Genomic DNA, 18,794 nt, shown 5'->3' with positions numbered 1-18,794 from the left:
CTCAGATGAGTGAGCTGCAACTGTAAACGTAAGTCAATAATAGATCTCCAACTGGTAAAGTCTCAGGCCAAAATTTCTAAAGGGAGTTGTTGGTGCACAGCACTGCTGAAAATCAGACCACTGATCTTAGTGACTGAGCACTCAGGTTTGAACATGTGCGCCTGAACTCAGAGAATAAATTCCGTTTTGTGCCCCAAACAACTTTTCCTTTATACTGACTATCATTATCATACCGTATTATATACTAAAACTGCAATAGCAGTTTGCTGGAGAGGTAGTGATGAGTAACCTTCAGGATCTTAAACAGCATTATTTCTCCAGGAACCTCGGAATAAGAGGACAGGATCACATCAGGAGAATTATAGTGCTAGTGCAGCCTCACTTACCTGTATCATTGAGGGGAACCAAACATTGTGCATATCACTGAGTTTTAGCAATTGAGACTGCATCTATCTAAGGGTAAAATTTTCAAAAGCATCCAAGTCCCATTTTCAAAAGTGATGTAAGCACTTAGAAGCCTGAGTTCCATTGATTTTCAGTGAGACTTGGGCTCTGAAAATGAGACTTGGACGCTTTTGAAAACTTTACTGTTAGCATAATTAAGTCACATAGTGCAAGCCACACTTTTTCAGCTGTTTCTAGCCCTAAGGCCTGGTCTACACTCTGGGGGGGGGGGGGGGGGGGAAGAGAGATCGGTCTAAGTTACGCAACTTCAGCTACGTTATTCACGTAGCTGAAGTCGACGTACTTAGATCTACTTACCGCGGTGTCTTCACAACGGTGAGTCGACTTCTGTCGCTCCCCCGTCGACTCTGCCTGCGCCTCTCACAGAGCTGGAGTACAGGAGAGCACTCGGATCGATTTATCGCGTCTAGACTAGATGCGATAAATCGATCCCCACTGGATCGATCACTGCCCGCCAATCCGGCCGGTAGTGAAGACATACCCTAAGTCTTGGGATTGGATGTATCCAAAACCAGTGGTGGTTCTTTGAGAGCTTGCTCATGAGGATTCCATTCTAGTTGTGCATATGCCCACGTGCGCGGTCATCGGAGATTTTTGCCTTAGTGGTATCTGTAGGGTCGGCTGTGATGCCCCCTTGAGTTCCACGCTCATGCGTCAGTATATCAGGCGCTGCCGGCCCTGTGCCCTCTCAGTTCCTTCTTACCGCCTGTGGTGGTTAGAGCGCCTTTTCTTACATAGTAAGGATTAGCGGTTTCGTCTCTTCTGACTTTGAGCCTTAGGGCCTTGTAAATAGTTGGTTTATAGTAATTAGTGTTAAGCACTTGTTAAGTGTAATTAGAAGTTAGTCCCAACGGGGACTTCTCCCCAGGCAGGGAATGCCCTGGTCTCTGGTGTTTAAGCCCTGCTTGGACTGCAACAGGACTATCCCTGTTAGTGACCCCCACAGCAGTTGCCTCAAGGGCTTGGGGGAATCACATGTGAAAGACAAGTGTCACAACTGTAAAAACTTTTGACCCACGACCCAGGAAGAGAGCAACATCCATTTGAGGATCCTCCTTATGGAGGCTGCTCTCCGCCTGGCTTCTGAGCCGTCCCGGGTGGACTCTACTCCTAGGACCTTGGCCTCAGTGCATAGCACACCCCCTGCACCAGTGCCCAGAAAGAAGACCAAGAAACATGGCTCCCTGACACCAGGCAAGAAAGGCCATCCGGTATTGGGCAAAGGACCCAGTTCGGGCTGCCCACCCACACCAGAGCCACATGGACATGCCTCCCTAGTCGGGGTCCTTAGCCCCCCAAAGGATCCACCGCTGAATCCTGGAAGCAGTAGGGGACCCAGTCTTGTGGCAGGATCAATGCCTTCCCAGGCTCTCCTGGCACCTAGAGAGCAGAGGCCTTTACCAGCGCCGCTGGCACCACATGTGCCGCAGGAAGCGGCAAAGGCTCCCTACGAGGGCAAGCCAGCTGCCAAGACCCCCCAGAGGCAGTTGAACGCTGCCGATGTCCTGAGCCAAGGCAACGCTCTCCGACTTCATGCTGCAGACCTCTGGCTTTGCAGCTCAGATCTTCAGGGGCTTGCACTAGATCATGGGCACTGTGTTCGTAGTCTCTGCCCTCTCGATGTGGGTCTCCTAGGGGGAGGTGCCGGTCTCCATATTACCGGCACTGTTCACCCTCCCGCCAGTTGTCTTGTCGGCACGGGGCCCCAGGTCTTCCTATTCGAAGCACCAGTCTCCAGCGATGACCGTCGGCCGACAAATGCAGGCATCAACGGCTCCACCATGGTCACCAGAAAGGGATTGCTCTGGCATGGAAGGGCAGATTAGCTCCTCACCAAGGCATCACAGGCGTGATTGGGCACCGGAGGCTGCATTGACTTCTAAACTGCCACCTTGGCAGCATGGCCAGTGGACAGCACAGTGGCCCTATTGGAGTGCATGGGGCATGCCTGTGATGCCTATGCCCCCTTCACACCACTCTTCGGCGACCACCTCGGAGCAATGTTGACAGCACCAGGCTTGGTGCAGGAAACGTGCTCAGAGGTTGGGGTAGAGTAGCCAGTGCCCACCCCAAAACCCGCTTTCCTCACAGGGGATGATGCCCCGGGGCATCCCCCAGCTGTTCAGCCACTGTCCTGAAGAAAAGACCGTTACCTTTTCCATAACCGGTGTTCTTCTAAATGTGTTGCTCACATGGATTCCATGACCCGCTCTCCTTCCCCACTGTCAGTTTCCGGCAAGAAGGAACTGAGGGTGTGGGGAGCAGGCAGCATCCCTTATACTGTGCCATGCGGGCACCACTCCAGGGGGTGTCAGAGCCAGTCCCCTACGGATACCGCTGAGGAAAAACTTCCGGCACCAGTGCATGTGCCGAGCGCGCACACACCTAATATGGAATGGACATGAGCAACACATCTCGAACACCAGTTACGGAAAAGGTAACTGTCCTCCCCTCCCTGGATCCGGGAGACTGGTACGCTGCACTTGGCTTGAAGGACGCTTATTTCCATATTTCATGGTCACAGATGCTTCCTCTGTTTCATGGTGGGCGGACGCCATTTCCAGTTTACCGCGCTGCCCTTTGGCCTCTCATCTTCTCAGAGGGTGTTAACAAAATGTATGGCGCCAGTGGCTGCTTATTTGTGACATTGAGGGGTCCAGATCTTCCCGTATCTCGCTGGTTGGCTCATCAAGGGCAGATCTCTGGAAGAAGTGCAGAGGAGCCTCGATCTGGTGCGCTCCACATGCTGCAACCTGAGCCTGTTGATAAAAAATCTACCTTAAGGCCTGTGCAACAGAGTTCATTGGAACGATTCTCGACTCCACGCAGGCCAGAGCCTTCCTTCCGGAGGTGTATTTTCAGGCTATCTCAGACCTGATCTCCCATTTGAAAAACCACCTGCTCACCACGGCTCGCACCTGCCTGCTGTTGTTGGGCCACATGGCCGCATGCACATATGTGGTCAGTCATGCCTGGCTCCATCTTCGGCCTCTGCAAGCGTGGCTGGCGTCAGTCTACAGATATGTATCAGAGGGGTAGCCGTGTTAGTCTGGATCTGTAAATAGCAACAGAGAGTCCTGTGGCACCTTTAAGACTAACAGATGTATTGGAGCATAAGCTTTCGTGGGTCAGCCACGAAAGCTTATGCTCCAATACATCTGTTAGTCTTAAAGGTGCCACAGGACTCTCTGTTGCTATTCCCAACAGACACGACCTAGACCAGGTAGTTGGGGTGCCGGATCGCATCTGGTCGTTCCTGGATTGGTGGTTGGACCCCAGGTCAGTGTTGGAGGGAGTTCTTTTCCTTTTCCTGCCTTTGGGACTTGTGTGAAGCATGCCATTCATCTGGTAGCTGCGCATCTACCCGGGACCAGGAACGTGTTAGCAGATCACCTCAGCAGGGACCTTCTCGTCTCACCACTAGTGGTCGCTCCATCCAGAGGCGGTCAGTACAATCTTCCAGAGGTGGGGGACTCCTCAGGTGGACCTGTTCGCGCCCAGGCAGAACAGAAGGGCCATGTGTTCTGTTCGATCCAGGGTATGGACAGGAGCTCCCTGTCAGATGCGTTTCTCATCTCGGGCGGGGGCGCTGGTGCACGCCCGCCTGCCTGCCAGTGCCGTTGATTTACAGAGTCCTCCTGAAGATCAAAAAGGACAGGGTGAAGGTTATCCTAATAGCTCTCGCGTTGCCTCGCCAGCACTGGGTCGGCACGCTGCTGGACCTTTCGATAGCTGCCCCACTGCAGCTACCCCTTTGGCTGGATCTGCTGTTCCAGAACCACAGCAGCCTTCTGCACCCAAACGTGGTGGCGGTACACTTGACAGCATGGCTACTGCATGGCTAAATGTGAATGAACGGTAATGCTCAGCCCAGGTTCAGCAGGTCTTGTGGGGGTAGTAGGAAACCCTCCACCAGAGTGACTTACCTGGCCAAGTGGAAAAGGTTCACGTGCTGGACCTCGGAACAGCGTATCTGGGCCAAGCAGGCCTCGCTGCAGGAGATCCTGGATTATCTTCTGCACCTCAAACTCCAAGGTTTGTCCCTGTTATCGATCAGGGTCCACCTGGCCACTATATCAGCTTTCCACCCTTTGTTCCAAGGCAGGTCAGTCATTGCTCATGACATGACGGCCCGGTTTTTGAAAGATCTGGAGTATCTCTACCCACATATCCAGGATCCCGCTCCCTCCCTGGGACCTGAATCTCGTGTTGTCAAGGCTCCTGGGGTCTCCCTTTGAGCCTCTGGCTTCCTGCTCTCCCTTGGAAGGTTTCATTCTTAGTTGTGATAAAGTCGGCCTGCAGCGTGTCCGAGATCAGGGTGTTTATTTCAGAACCACCCTATATGGTATTCCGGAAGGATAAGGTCCAGCTGCGACCACACCCGGCATTTCTGCCCAAGGTAGTTTCCCAGTTTCATACTGGCCAGGACATGTACTTACCTGTCTTCTTTCCAAAGCCTCATGCGTCAGAGGAGGAATGTAGTCTGCATGCCCTGGACGTCAGGAGGGCGCTGGCCTTCTACATAGATAGGACAAAGCTGTTCCGTAAGTCAGTGCAGTTGTTCATTCATGTGGCAGATAGAATGAAGGGTTGCCCAGTGTCTCTGCTCAGAAGATTTTGTTCTGTATCACTGCCTGCATCTGCTACTGCAATGAGCTGGCAAACGTGCCTCCGCCGGCAATTGTGACAGCACACTCGACTAGGGCACAGGCCTAGTCAGTGGCCTTCCTGGCACAAATTCCAATCCAAGAGATCTGTAGGGCCACTACCTGGTCATCTGTCCACACATTCGCGTCTCATTAGGCACTTACCCAGCAAGCTCGAGACGACGCTGGCTTTGTCAGAGCAGTGCTGCAAGCTGTACGACCGTGAACTCCGAGCCCACTTCCATGGACACTGCTTGTGAGACACCTAGAATGGAATTGACATGAGCAAGCACTCGAAGAAAACTGTTACCTTCCTTTTCGTAACTATTGTTCAAGATGTGTTGCTCATGTCCTTTCCATTACCCAACCTCCTGCCCCTCTGTCGGAATTGCGGGCAAGAAGGAACTGCGAGGGCGTAGGGCTGGCGGCGCCTGATATACCGACGCATGAGCACAGCACTCAAGGGGATGCCATAGCTGACCCTACGGATACTGCTAAGGCAAAAATCTCTGACGACCGTGGGTGGGTTCGCGCACACCTAGAATGGAATGGACATGAGCAACACATCTCGAAGAACAACAGTTATGAAAAGGTAGGTAACTGGTTTTTTCCAAGTCATGTGAAGAGACAGAAGTGTGTGTTTTTATATAGACTGAGGGAGGCTGGCAAAATCCACTCAGACCAAATCCTTTTTAGTGGAGGCCAGATGCCTGGTTTTGTCTCAGAAACTCTGCATATTTACTGAGAGTGTCTGCAGGGAGTTTGGACAATGAAAGCGATGAAAATACAGCAAATCATAAAAAACTAAATGGTTGGCCTTTTTGGTTTGACAGGTGGTGGTGGGGGGGGGGAAATTGACGATAGTGAGTGCCCTTTTAATGAAGACCGAGATTGTTTCTAACAAAGCCTGCGGACGTGTCAGAGAATCAAATGAGATCTTACTCATTGCTCTATTTTGAGGTGCCCTATAATACATGGTGGTGAATCCTATTGAGCGGCATACTACTTCCTTCTGCTGCCTTTTTCCTGAGATGGTGCATGCTGCAAAGAGTAATAGCTTCCGAATCTAAAAATCACTATTCACAGTGGTAATATGCAAGCTGAATGGGAAGCTGCTTTCAGTAATGGAAACCAGTTGGACTGCTGAGGGAAGAGGGTGAGAGAGAGAGTAGGAAATTTAACAAATGTTGTATGTCCACGCTTTCAAAGACACAATTTTGTGCTTGTGATTTTTGTTGCCTTTAATCAGAATTGGTTTTGATTGTATGACTTTAACATTTCCATTTTCTCCCCATTTGCTTTAAATTAACAAAAAGATGAGACAAGTCCACCAAAAGACAAGGGAACGTGGCGAAAAGGCATTCCAAATATCATGAGGAAGACATTTGAGAAGAAGCCATCTGCTTTAGGAACCTTTGGCGTTAGGCTTGATGACTGTCCCCCAGCTCACACCAATAAAGTATGAAAGTACAATTTTTCTTTTCACTATAGTTTGGAAATACTTGTATGTTCTTACTTGTGTGAGAGACATTTTAAAACAAAACCAACAAACTTCTCCCGCCCCTCCCCCCCACAGTATATTCCACTGATAGTCGACATATGCTGCAAACTGGTTGAAGAACGAGGCCTTGAATACACAGGTATATACAGAGTCCCTGGAAACAATGCTGCTATCTCAAATATGCAAGAGGAACTCAATAAAGGAATGACTGACATCGATGTTCATGATGATGTAAGTTGGTGTTCGCTGTATTTCCATTAAAAATAATCTCTTCTAGAAAGTTTATTATGAATATAGCAATACAGAGTCTGTGTGTCTCTCTCTCTTTTGAATACATAGAAATGGCGAGACTTGAATGTGATAAGCAGTTTACTGAAATCCTTCTTCAGAAAGCTCCCAGAACCACTTTTTACTAATGGTGAGTTGAGTTTGAGCTTGTTTTAGGAATTTTTTCATCAAATATTAATCCTCATTAGGGCCTTCAAATGACTGAGAGAAAAAATCAAGTGAAAACAACCTAATGAAGTAATAAACTTCCACATTTCTTTATTAAAAAGGCTGATGATTATGATTAAAATGGCTTACACGTGTCAGCTGACCGTAAATTTTTCTCTAACGGCCCAGGAATCACTGTAAATGGTTCCAAAACAGGAACCTACTTTGTTCATGTCTACATTGCATTGTATGTAGTAGGTTAGTGTACAGTTAGTATCCTATTAATTTTAGCCCTCTGCCAAACTAACCTAACACATTTTCCTTCCTCCTCCCCTCACTGATCTCCTCATGCTTCTGAAGTAGTTTGAAATAATGTAACCATGTGTGTCTGGATGTGTGTGTAACCACTATTCAACTTGGTAGCACAGCTGTGGGAATGGAATTTGTTGACTTTAACTGCAGATGGAGCATATGCTGTTCTTTATAGGTTTGATATAAATAGTGGGGGTTTTAAAGAATTGTGTTTAAATTAGTAGTAGGTCAATTTTTATAATCACAATCCAGTGATATTCCCAATCAAATTATTAGAATTTATCAATTTAATTTGACATAAATTCTTTGAGCTATTTTTCCATTACAGCTGCTAGATATATTATATAAAAGTTGAAACAGGTTAACTTCTGTTTTCTACAAAACTACACTCTCTCATGCAGTAAAACAGATTTTTTCTTTTGTCAGACAAATATGCAGATTTCATAGATGCCAATAGAAAAGAAGATCCTATTGAGCGGCTGAAAACACTTAAGAGGCTGGTATGCTGACTTTGAATACATTTTAAATGCAGTACAATTTAGCACTAAAATATTTTAAACTCCATACTAAGGTTTTTTGTTTCAGATTCATGATTTACCTGAACATCATTATGAAACACTCAAGTTTCTTTCTGCACATCTGAAGACCGTAGCAGAGAATTCAGAAAAGAACAAGGTATCAAACCAAATATACAAGACGTTTTGTTCCATTTTACTTATTTAAACAAATTTCATTGTGTGGGATTATTTCAGGTGATAAACCCATCTGTGTCAATCCAGGGTTTTATTGGTTAAGGTCGGTAAAGTCAACATAAGGCCCTTTGCTGTGTTGAGGAGCTTTTGGATGAGACTTGTCTGTATACAAAATGTGTACTGGTGTAACTAAAATTCATTTTTATTTACTTGAAACTGGGTACAAACCACCTGTGTGGGCACAATTAAGTTGGTTTACAACTGGCTTTATATACATATTGTTTAATTCTGTAACTTCAACATAATCAGTTGTAAACTGATTTACGTGTGACCATGCAAGGTTTCAACTAGTTGAACTGAACAGTTCAAAACCAATTTCAGTTAAAATGGTGCGCATTTTCTATGCAGACCTGAGAAGTCTGCTCAGTCTGTTTACTATCTGATAATTAATGTTAAAGATCTCATGAAAATAGGGGTCTGACATTATTTCATTTAAAAAAGGTCTCATTCTCCCACTGCTGTGTAGTACGTTATGCTCTACTTGATTTCAGTGTTCTACAGTTCTCAAGATTGGGCCCATACTTTGTATAGTGCGTTAGGATCCTTCAGAATAAAATACTCTGGGTAAAACTTAAAAACCGCCTAAGTCTTATAGTCAAATGTCATTTTGGTGTTTAAGTGTCTAAGTCTAGTTAACTTTCAGTGAGACTTAAGCTCCCAAGCGCCTACGTCGCTTTTGAAAATTGGACTTAATCTCCTAAATCACTGAAATGATTTTGAAAATTTTACCCTCTATCTAAATAAGTGTGATCGTTTGTTACAAATAATAATCAGATTTTGTGGATGAATAAAAGCAAACCTGTAAGAAATGACAGCACAAACCATTTATAATATACATTTTTGTGCAATGCTAAGAGCACTGTTCAGGGTGCTGTCTGATAGTAATTAGACCTTTAGCATTTAATATATCAGAAATGTTTTGTAAAAAATTCAGCTAATGAATCCTCATAGCATAAAGAACTAGTGTGGTGGGATCCCAGTTTTACAGAGCAGTGATCTGACTTGACCAAGGCAACACACTGAGTCAAAGCTAGGATTCGGACTCAGGACATCCAGACTTGCAGTCTTGTTCTCATTCTTGTGGATCACGGTACCCCCATTTATTATGAGTTTATTCCATGTCATGAGCATGAGAAGATAAACTGTAAGCCACAATATATAATAAAGCATAGTAGAAGTGCTGTGCTTATTCTTAGAATCATAGAAGATTAGGGTTGGAAGAGACCTCAGGAGGTCACCTAGTCCAACCCCCTGCCCAAAGCAGGACCAACACCAACTAAATCATCCCAGCCAAGGCCTTAACCTCTAAGGATGGAGATTCCACCACCTCCCTAGGTAACCCATTCCAGTGCTTCACCACCCTCCTAGTGAAATAGTTTTTCCTAATATCTAACCTAGACCTCCCCCACTGCAACTTGAGACCATTGCTCCTCGTTCTGTCATCTGCCACCACTGAGAACAGCCGAGCTCCATCCTCTTTGGAACCCCCCTTCAGGTAGTTGAACGCTGCTATCAAATCCCCCCTTACTCTTCTTTTCATCAGACTAAATAAGCCCAGTTCCCTCAGCCTCTCCTCATAAGTCATGTGCCCCAGCCCCTAACCATTTTCGTTGCCCTCCGCTGGACACTCTCCAATTTGTCCACATCCTTTCTGTAGTGGGGGGCCCAAAACTGGACACACTACTCCAGATGTGGCCTCACCAGTGCCAAATAGAGGGGAATAATCACTTCCCTCGATCTGCTGGCAATGCTCCTACTAATACAGCCCAATATGCCATTAGCCTTCTTGGCACCAAGGGCACACTGTTGACTCATATCCAGCTTCTCATCCACTGTATTCCCCCCAGGTCCTTTTCTGTAGAACTGCAACTTAGCCAGTTGGTCTCCAGCTTGTAGCAGTGCATGGGATTCTTCCGTCCTAAGTGCAGGACTCTGCACTTTTCATTGTTGAACCTCATCCGATTTCTTTTGGCTCAATCCTCCAATTTATCTGACCCTATCTCTACCCTCCAGCATATCTACCTCTTTCCCCCCCTCCCCACCTTTAGTGTCATCTGTGAAATTGCTGAGGATGAAATCCATCCCATCATCTAGATCATTTAATGAAGATGTTGAATAAAACCGGCCCCAGGACAGACCCCTGGGGCTCTCCACTTGATACCGGCTGCCAACTAGAAATCAAGCTGCTGATCACTACCTGTTGAGCCCGACGATCTAGCCAGCTTTCTAGTCACCTTATAGTCCATTCATCCAATCCATACTTTTTTAACTTGCTTTCAAAATACTGTGGGAGATCGTAACAAGCTTTGCTAAAGTCAAGATCTATCACGTCCACTGCTTTCCCCATATCCACAGTGTCAGTTATCTCCTCATAGAAGGCAGTCAGGTTGGTCAGGCATGACTTGCCCTTGGTGAATCTATGTTTATTGTTCCTGATCACCTTCCTCTCTTCCAAGTGCTTCAAAATGGATTCCTTGAGGACCTGCTCCATGATTTTTCCAGAGACTGAGGTGAGACTGACCAGTCTGTAGTTCCCTGGATTCTCCTTCTTCCCTTTTTTAAACATGGGCACTATATTTGCCTTTTTCCAGTTGTCCGGGACCTCCCCCAATCACCACGAATTTTCAAAGATAATGGCCAGTGGCTCTGCAATCACATCCGCCAACTTCCTCAGCACTCTCTGATGCAGTGCATCCGGCCCCATGGACCTGTGCATGTCCAGCTTTTCTAAATAGTCTTTAACTTCTTCTTTCACCACTGAGGGCTGCTCACCTCCTCCCCAAACTGCATTGAGTACTTCAGCTTTTTCCACATCATCTGTCACTAGGTTGCCTCCCCCATTCAGTAAGGGTCCCACACTTTCCCTGACCACCTTGTTGCTAACATACCTGTAGAAACCCTTATTGTTACCCTTTACATCCCTTGCTAGCTGCAACTCTAATTGTGCTTTGGCCTTCCTGATTACACCCCTCCATGCTCGAGCAATATTTTTATACTCCTCCCTTGTCATCTGTCCAGATTTCCACTTCTTGTAAGCTTCCTTTTTGTGTTTAAGATCACCGAAGATTTCTCTGTTAAGGCAAGCTGGTCGCCTGCCATATTTGCTATTCTTTCTGCACCTCAGGATGGTTTTGTTCCTGCACCTTCAATAAGGCTTCTTTAAAATACAGCCAGCTCTCCTGGACTCCTTTTCCCCACATATTAGCCTCCCAGGGGATCCTGCCCATCAGTTCTCTGACGGAGTCAGTCTGCTTTTCTGAAGTCCAGGGTCCATATTCTGTTGCTCTCCTTTCTTCCTTTTGTCAGGATCCTGAACTCGACCATCTCATGGTCACTGCTGCCCAGGTTGCCACCCACTTTTACTTCCCCTACCAATTCTTCCCTGTTTGTGAGCAGCAGGTCAAGAGGAGCACGGCCCCTACTTGGTTCCTCCAGCACTTACACCAGGAAGTTGTCACCAACACACTCCAAAAACTTTCTGGATTGTCTGTGCACTGCTATATTGCTATCCCAGCAGATGTCAGGGTGATTGAAGTCCCCCATGAGAACCAGGATCTGTGATCTGAAAACTTCTGTTAGTTGTCCGAAGAAAGCCTCGTCTACCTCATCCTCCTGATCTGGTGGTCTATAGCAGATGCCCACCACAACATCACCCTTATTGCTCTCACCTCTAAACTTAACCCAAAGAGACTCAACAGGCTTTTCTCCAGTTTCAAACTGGAGCTCTGAGCAGTCATACTGTTCTCTTACATACAGTGCAACTCCTCCACCTTTTCTCCCCCGCCTGTCCTTCCTGAACAGTTTATACCCATCCATGACAGTGCTCCAATCATATGAGTTACCTCACCAAGTCTCTGTTATTCCAGTCACAGCATAGTTAGTTGACTGTGCCAGGACTTCCAATTCTTTCTGTTTGTTTCCCAGGCTTCTTGCATTCATGTACAGGCACCTAAGCTAACTAGACGAATGCTCTACTTTCTCAGTATGAATCAGGCGGCCTCCCCTGTTGTACCCTCCTCCTTGTGTTTCCTCCCAGTATCCCATTTACCTCCGGGCTTAGGTCACCATCCCCCGGCAAAACTAGTTTAAAGCCCTCCTCACTAAAAGTTAGCAAGCCTACCTGTAAAGATGCTCTCCCGTCTCTTCGTTAGGTGGATCCCATCTCTTCCTAGCAATCCTTCTTCCTGAAACAACATCCTATGGTGGAAGAATCCAAAGCCCTTTCTCCGACACCACCTGCACAACCACACATTTACCTCCACAATTTGATGGTTCCTACCTTGGCCTTTTCCTTCAACAGGCAGGATGGACAAGAACACGACTTGTGCCTCAGACTCCTTTATCCTTCTTCCCAGAGCCATGTAGTCTACAGTGACCTGCATACTTGCTTATGGCTTTTGTCGTAAGGTGCAGTTTAAAAAGCAGATGATATATAGAATGAGTGGTTTGTGTGCTGAGGAGATTATCTGACACATTTGGGTATTTAAGTATGATAGACTCTCACATAAGGTCCAAAATGCTGGCTGCCATCTCCAGAGGTGAATGGGAGTGGAATGGGTTCTGTGCTTCATAGGCTAGGGTGTGCACAGACTGTGGAGATTTCCATACCTTTTGAGAGAAGTGTTTGATTAGTAACTGAAATTCTTCCCTGGTCGAATAAAACACTTTGAGATAAAATACAGTTTGGAAGTTTCCCAGTACTTAAGGTATCTAGAAGATGCTTAAATACCTTAATTAGAAGGCACTGTTTTTTACAGTTACTATTTTTACATAATCTAGTTTTTATGTAAAATCAATAATGCAGGTGGAAGATATGAGAGTCCTTTTTTAATTTAGCTTTTCCCTGGTTGTAAACAACAGTTTGGGTTCTGAACTCCAATAAAGGAGTATATGTTCCACTGTACAGAAGTGGACCAGGTTTTGTATAGAGGCATCTTCGCCTTTTTATCTGAAATGTACATTTTATAAAAGGTTTAATGTAAAAAAGTTATGTATCAGACTTCCTGGCATGGTAATATGAGCACTACTGAAAATCTTTTGAATGTCATTAGTTTAACTGGCTTCAAAAACAACAGCAGTAATAGCTATAAAACTGGTTGTTATGCATTGCACAAATAAAGACTAAGTTAGATAGACTATTAGAAAGCTTCATTGGCACTTAATGTATTTTATTGTAATGGGTATTTATTGTATATCCCTATTATAAATGTGTAATGCAGATCTACTTCCATTACTTGATAGATGGAACCAAGAAACCTGGCTATAGTGTTTGGTCCAACCCTTGTGAGGACATCTGAAGACAACATGACGCACATGGTTACTCATATGCCAGACCAGTACAAAATTGTAGAAACACTTATCCAAAAAGTAAGTGAATTCATTTCATTATTAAAAAAAAAAATGACATGGACAGACCTGCTTTCACATATTACACAAGTTTGGCTCTGAGTTTTGTCCCTGGAGTTGTTTTCTCAAAATTGTCCTTTTTAGTGATGTCCACATTTGATTGTTTCACTTCCTGTGGGGTTTTCACTTTTTTTATTTTAAATTGTAGCATGACTGGTTTTTCACAGAAGATGGTGCCGAGGAGCCTCTTGTAAGTATTGTTCCTTAAATATTTGTGTTCTAATTCATTTTAGTTTAGAACACAGTCCAGATATCCTTAGAATGCATAATATTTCTTGCTGCACCATTGTATGCTTTGCTCTTCAGAAACACCTTTCTAGCTCTCCAGTCACTGCAGTAATAAAAGAACTAATAAGAAGTTCCATGTGTTTTTGTTAAAAGCAATGTGGAAAAATTAGAGCTCATGAGGTAACTGTCCTCAGGTGAAATAGTGCTGTTTTCTAAATGTTGTTGAATCTTAATGAACTAATTGTGAAACGATGATGAAGAGATCTTTGTTTATTAACTGTAGACAACAGTTCAGGAGGAAAACACTGTAGAATCTCAGCCAGTGCCAAACATAGATCATTTACTCACCAACATTGGAAGGACGGGAGTATCTCCTGGAGACGTATCAGGTAACTCTTGCCTGGACAGTGTTAGTCCGTAGGCTAGAATAACCTACTCTATTAATTCACTGTAATTTTCTATTTTCTTTTACTAATAAGTTGGGTTTTTTTCTTCTAAACAATCATGAGTATTTTTAAGTGTCTATAGTGGTGCTTGTATGCAGTGGGGTTGTCGCCGTGTTGGTTCCAGGATATTACAAGGGCAAGGTGGGTGAGGTAATATCTTTTATTGGATCAACCTCTGTTGATGAGAGAGACAAGCTTTTGAGCTTACACACAGCTGTATGATATAGATTGGAAAGCTTTGCTGACAAATAGAAGTGTAATCGTTGAAAGACTGAGGGCCAACAAGCATACACACACTGTTTTATTTAATCACAATTTTCCATGTAATAATCATCACAAGGTCAAATAGATATGTACTGCTGTATAAGTGGTTGCTGTGATGGCAGAAAGTTTTACCTTCTACACTGTTCTAAATAGATCTTCGTCCCAAAGTTAGGAATGCAGTTAAAACTTGTTACTTTGCTTGTCAACAGATGACATTTTCATAAGTATACTGCAATATTTTTATATTAAAGCTGATTTCCTTCTGTTTATCAATTGCCATCCTGTCGGTTTGGCTAAGTACTAGCATTGCAGGCGTGTTCTTGGTGACTCTTTTACCCCCACTGTACTGTTGCACTAACCCAGCATGTTTCCCACAAAAGGTATCCCTTTGTCTCTAGCTTTTGTTTTAGTTTTTCAAGGGTTGTTCAGCACTTACTGAAACAGTCACTCTATACCGATGTTGAAACAGGTGAAGTGGGAGGAGTCTATCACACGGTGATGTCACTAGTGGATTCTGTGATGTCACTCATGGACAGCTGGAACTGTAGGAAGAAGGAGGACTGTTGCCCACATTGTAGCTGCCTTGTCTGCAGAAACCCCCATTTCTTGTAAATGCCAAAAAAAAAAAAAAAAAAAAATTGATCTGTGCTGTAAATTTTCTTTTAAGAGTATTTTAAACAGATCAATGCTACTTTTTAAAAGTCTTTCTGCTGTTTCTTGTTATTTCTGAAGCAGACCCTGAGGAGGAATAGCATGGTATGGTCCACCAGTTTTTCTAGTCATAAAGCATTAGCCATGTGTCAAAAAGGGGTGTGGCATGGGGCTCAGCTCTTTAATTCTGGGGAAAAAGTCCCCCAAAAGTTGGAAAATGTCAAAGAAAACATGTTCTGGTCATTGTGCTAGCCCTTTCCTACCCTCTTTATAACTGTATAACCTCAATTTTTGCTAGACAATAAAATGATGGTGTTCATTTTTCATTTCATAATAACGCTTGTTATAGAGAAATACAAAACTGGTAGCTGCTGTACTCTAGCTAGGTAAAAGTAAAATTTCACCAATATGTTACTCAGAGGAGAATACAGATGTAAAATTGGGGTTTAAAACAAAGCACAATGTTAAAATGCTGCTCCTTATGTCAAATAACTTTTAATAGTTTGACAAAATGAACGCAACCATGAGAACCTCAATTTGCAGCTAGGGCAGCCAGCAATATTAAGATGTTCAGTTTTGCATTGTGTATCGCATCAGTCATAGGAGAGTACCCAGGACAATCCTGAAAAGGTCTCTCAGCTGCAGTTTTGCAGGGCTGTACACTTAAAACATGGAATAAACATTAGTATCTTTGTTTTTTATTTAGAAGAACAGGGCTCCTTTGCCATTCCTGTCATTGAGCTGGTTCTGCCTACAATTCACAGCATCCTTTCATGGCGGTGGCTTTCTGTGGTGCAGCTTGCATCTTTGTGAGCTCTGATTATCCACTCTGTTCTGGTTTTTATTTGCTCTCACATTTTGGTCTGTGCTTGTTTTTTTTTATTTCTCCCCCGCCCCCATAAGTCCAGCATTGTCTGTAGCAAAAACAAATTTTTCACAGAACTGACCATATTATATCTGATTTTTTCCCACAGACTCCGCTACTAGTGACTCAGCAAAATCTAAGGTAAATCTTTTGTGAAATTATAAAAAATAAACTTCTAATCTACTTTAGATCTTTGCATTTTGTTGCATTGGTTGTTTATACATGGATACATATGGCATTATTTAAGATTTTATTGTAAACACGTGGTGCTATATTCAATATTCCTTCTCCAATTAATTTTGGAGCATGAAAGTGGAAAAAGTCTCATTTGTAAAGATTGACTCTCATGATGAAGGGAAGCTACAAACTCCGAAGCAACGTTTGTTACAATTGGGGTCTCTATGCTATAAACTACTGTTTATTTATACATCTTGTTTAGGCTATATAGTATTGCTTGCCTGCGGTTGACACTCAGACTAGTGTAACAACTTTTGCATGTCTGTCTCTATTTCAGTCTGTAAAGTATGTGTAGAATACAAGGGCAGCTTCTGCTGAAGGTCATGGATCCTAGCTCCCTAAGAAGCCAACTGGTATAGCCAAAGATTTCTCTGCTCAAACCCATTAGAAAGCACTTTTGAGGTAGCGAGGATAGTCTTGTGGGTATGATACAGGACTGGGACTCAGGAGCTTAGATCCAATTGCAGGCTCAGCCACAGACTTTTTATAGGTATGTCTACATTGCAGTTAAAAACCTGAAGCTGGCCCAGGCTATGGGGCTGTTTACTGGCAGTGTAGACATCCAGGTTCAGGCTGGAGCCCAGGCATTAGGACCCTGTGAGATGGGAAGGTTCCAAACATCTACCCTGCCATTAAACAGCCCCTTAGCCTGAGCTCTGTGAGCCCGAGTCAGCTGACAGGGACCAGCCATGGGTGTCTAATTGCAGTGTAGACATACCCTATATCAGTGGTTCTTAACCAGGGGTCCCCTGGGGGGCCATGTGCAGGTTTCAGGGGATCCTCCAAGGATGGCTGGCATTAGACTCGCTAGGGCCCAGTGCAGAAAGCCAAAGCCCTACAGTGCAGGACTGCAGCCTGGGGCCCCAAGCCCCATCACCCAGGGCTCAAGCCGAAGCCTGAGAAACTTAGCTTCCTGGTGCCCCCTGTGGGACGGGGCTCCGGACTATTGCCCTGCTTGCTACCCCTTAATGCCGGCCCTGGCTTTTATATGCAGAAAAACAGTTGTTTTGGCACAGCTGGGCCATGGAGTTTTTATAGCATGTTGGGGGGGCTCAGAAAGAAAAAGGTTGAGAACCCCTGTCCTATATGACTGTAGGCCAGTCTTTTCATCTAGCCTGTGCTTCAATTCCCCATCTCTGTAAAACGGGAATAATACTTCCCTACCTAACAGTGGTGTGAAAATAAAATCTTTTAGTGTTGTGAGGCACTTGCAGCCATCACCATCGTGGGGTCTGAGTATCTAGCTATGTAATGCTTATATTGCAAGTGAGATTTCCACTTCCCTTAAGGCTTATTGTACTCACTTCGTCAGCATTTGTAATTGCTAGGTTGTAACTCAGCACAACTGCAAGTGAGTGGACAGGCTCAGCAGCTGCCACTTTTGTTTTAAACAAAAACTATTTTTGGTGGGGGAACCCCAAAACTTTAATGCCTTGTGGTCAGCGGCATGCTCCTCCTTTGGGAAGCTGCATGCTAATTACTGATCAGGATTTTCAAGATTCTGGAGGGTTGTCCCCTCTACTGCTCTTCTCTGGTAGACTAAACTTTCCATTCCTGAGGTCAGCCAGGGAGAGAGAGCGAGAGAGACTAGAAATATGGATGGGTAGTTAGATGCAAATAAATGGCACCTACAGGTCTTGTTAAGAGCAGACTGCTCAGCCCTGGAAATGCCAACCTGCAAACTTCAGAGTCTTGCTATTTTAAGTATCAGAGGGGTAGCCGTGTTAGTCTGGATCGTTAAAAAGGGACAAAGAGTCCTGTGGCACCTTATAGACGAACAGATGTATTGGAGCATAAACTTTCATGGGTGAATATTCACCCACGAAAGCTTATGCTCCAATACGTCTTTTAGTCTATAAGGTGCCACAGGACTTTGTCAATTTTTGTCATTTTAAAGCTTCCCTAACTGATGTAAGCAACTGACTTACCTTATTTATGTCGTCATTATTATTATTTTTTCCTAGTAATGCCTACAGGGTGCTAGGCAATGATGACACATAGGAGGGGGCTTGGTCCTTACCCCCAAAGAATATTTTCTTATTCTTAAGGTGTCCTAAAAAGGAGGAGAAATAATTAGGATCATCTCTCCCCGCTGGCCTCTCCCCTTCTTTTTTTTTTTTTTTTTTTTTTTTTTTCTGCTTTGTGATGTACAAAGGCAGATTTAAATTTGTGCCTATTTTTTACATTTTTTGTGATGTTAGCACTCTACTGCGTCTCCACTGATGAGTCTTCCAGTCTAGACACAACCAGAGTTTTTAAGAGCGTGAGCTGGGTAGTTCAGAGGGAGAGGAATCGTGAGTCAGACTAGTTTTTGTTATCTACATTGACCAGTTAACATTTGGAACAAAGGAAGACTTTGTTAAATCAGAAACATCACCGCTTCAGTGGATTTATTAACAGTAAAAATTCTCAGAAACCTCCACCAGTGGCCCTTCGGCAAAACCAAAGAAGACCGAATTCGGCATTGTTTTTACCCTAAGACCTGGTCTACATTTGAAAGTTTTATCGGTCTAACTTTGGGTTGGGGTGTGATTTTCTTTTTTAAGTCAAAATAGTTATACCAGTAAACACCATAGTGTGGATACC

At 44.4% G+C, this 18,794-nt stretch overlaps 1 protein-coding gene across 2 annotated transcripts in view; it reads left to right on the top strand.

Annotated features, from left to right (window-relative positions):
- ARHGAP21 (Rho GTPase activating protein 21) overlaps positions 1-18,794 on the top strand; it is an 85,497-nt gene that overhangs the window by 62,608 nt on the left and 4,095 nt on the right. For both annotated transcript variants that reach the window (XM_065398599.1, XM_065398598.1), the window contains 9 exons: positions 6,428-6,570; positions 6,688-6,843; positions 6,952-7,030; positions 7,786-7,859; positions 7,945-8,034; positions 13,353-13,478; positions 13,666-13,707; positions 14,029-14,134; positions 16,081-16,112. In XM_065398599.1, coding sequence (XP_065254671.1) covers positions 6,428-6,570; positions 6,688-6,843; positions 6,952-7,030; positions 7,786-7,859; positions 7,945-8,034; positions 13,353-13,478; positions 13,666-13,707; positions 14,029-14,134; positions 16,081-16,112 — 848 coding nt within the window. The remainder of the gene's footprint in view (positions 1-6,427; positions 6,571-6,687; positions 6,844-6,951; positions 7,031-7,785; positions 7,860-7,944; positions 8,035-13,352; positions 13,479-13,665; positions 13,708-14,028; positions 14,135-16,080; positions 16,113-18,794) is intronic.

This window comes from Emys orbicularis, chromosome 2 (assembly GCF_028017835.1).
Source record: "Emys orbicularis isolate rEmyOrb1 chromosome 2, rEmyOrb1.hap1, whole genome shotgun sequence".
Classification (NCBI taxonomy): Eukaryota; Metazoa; Chordata; order Testudines; family Emydidae; genus Emys; species Emys orbicularis.
Note: the sequence above shows the minus strand (reverse complement) of the source record. Positions and strands in the feature narration are given on the sequence as shown.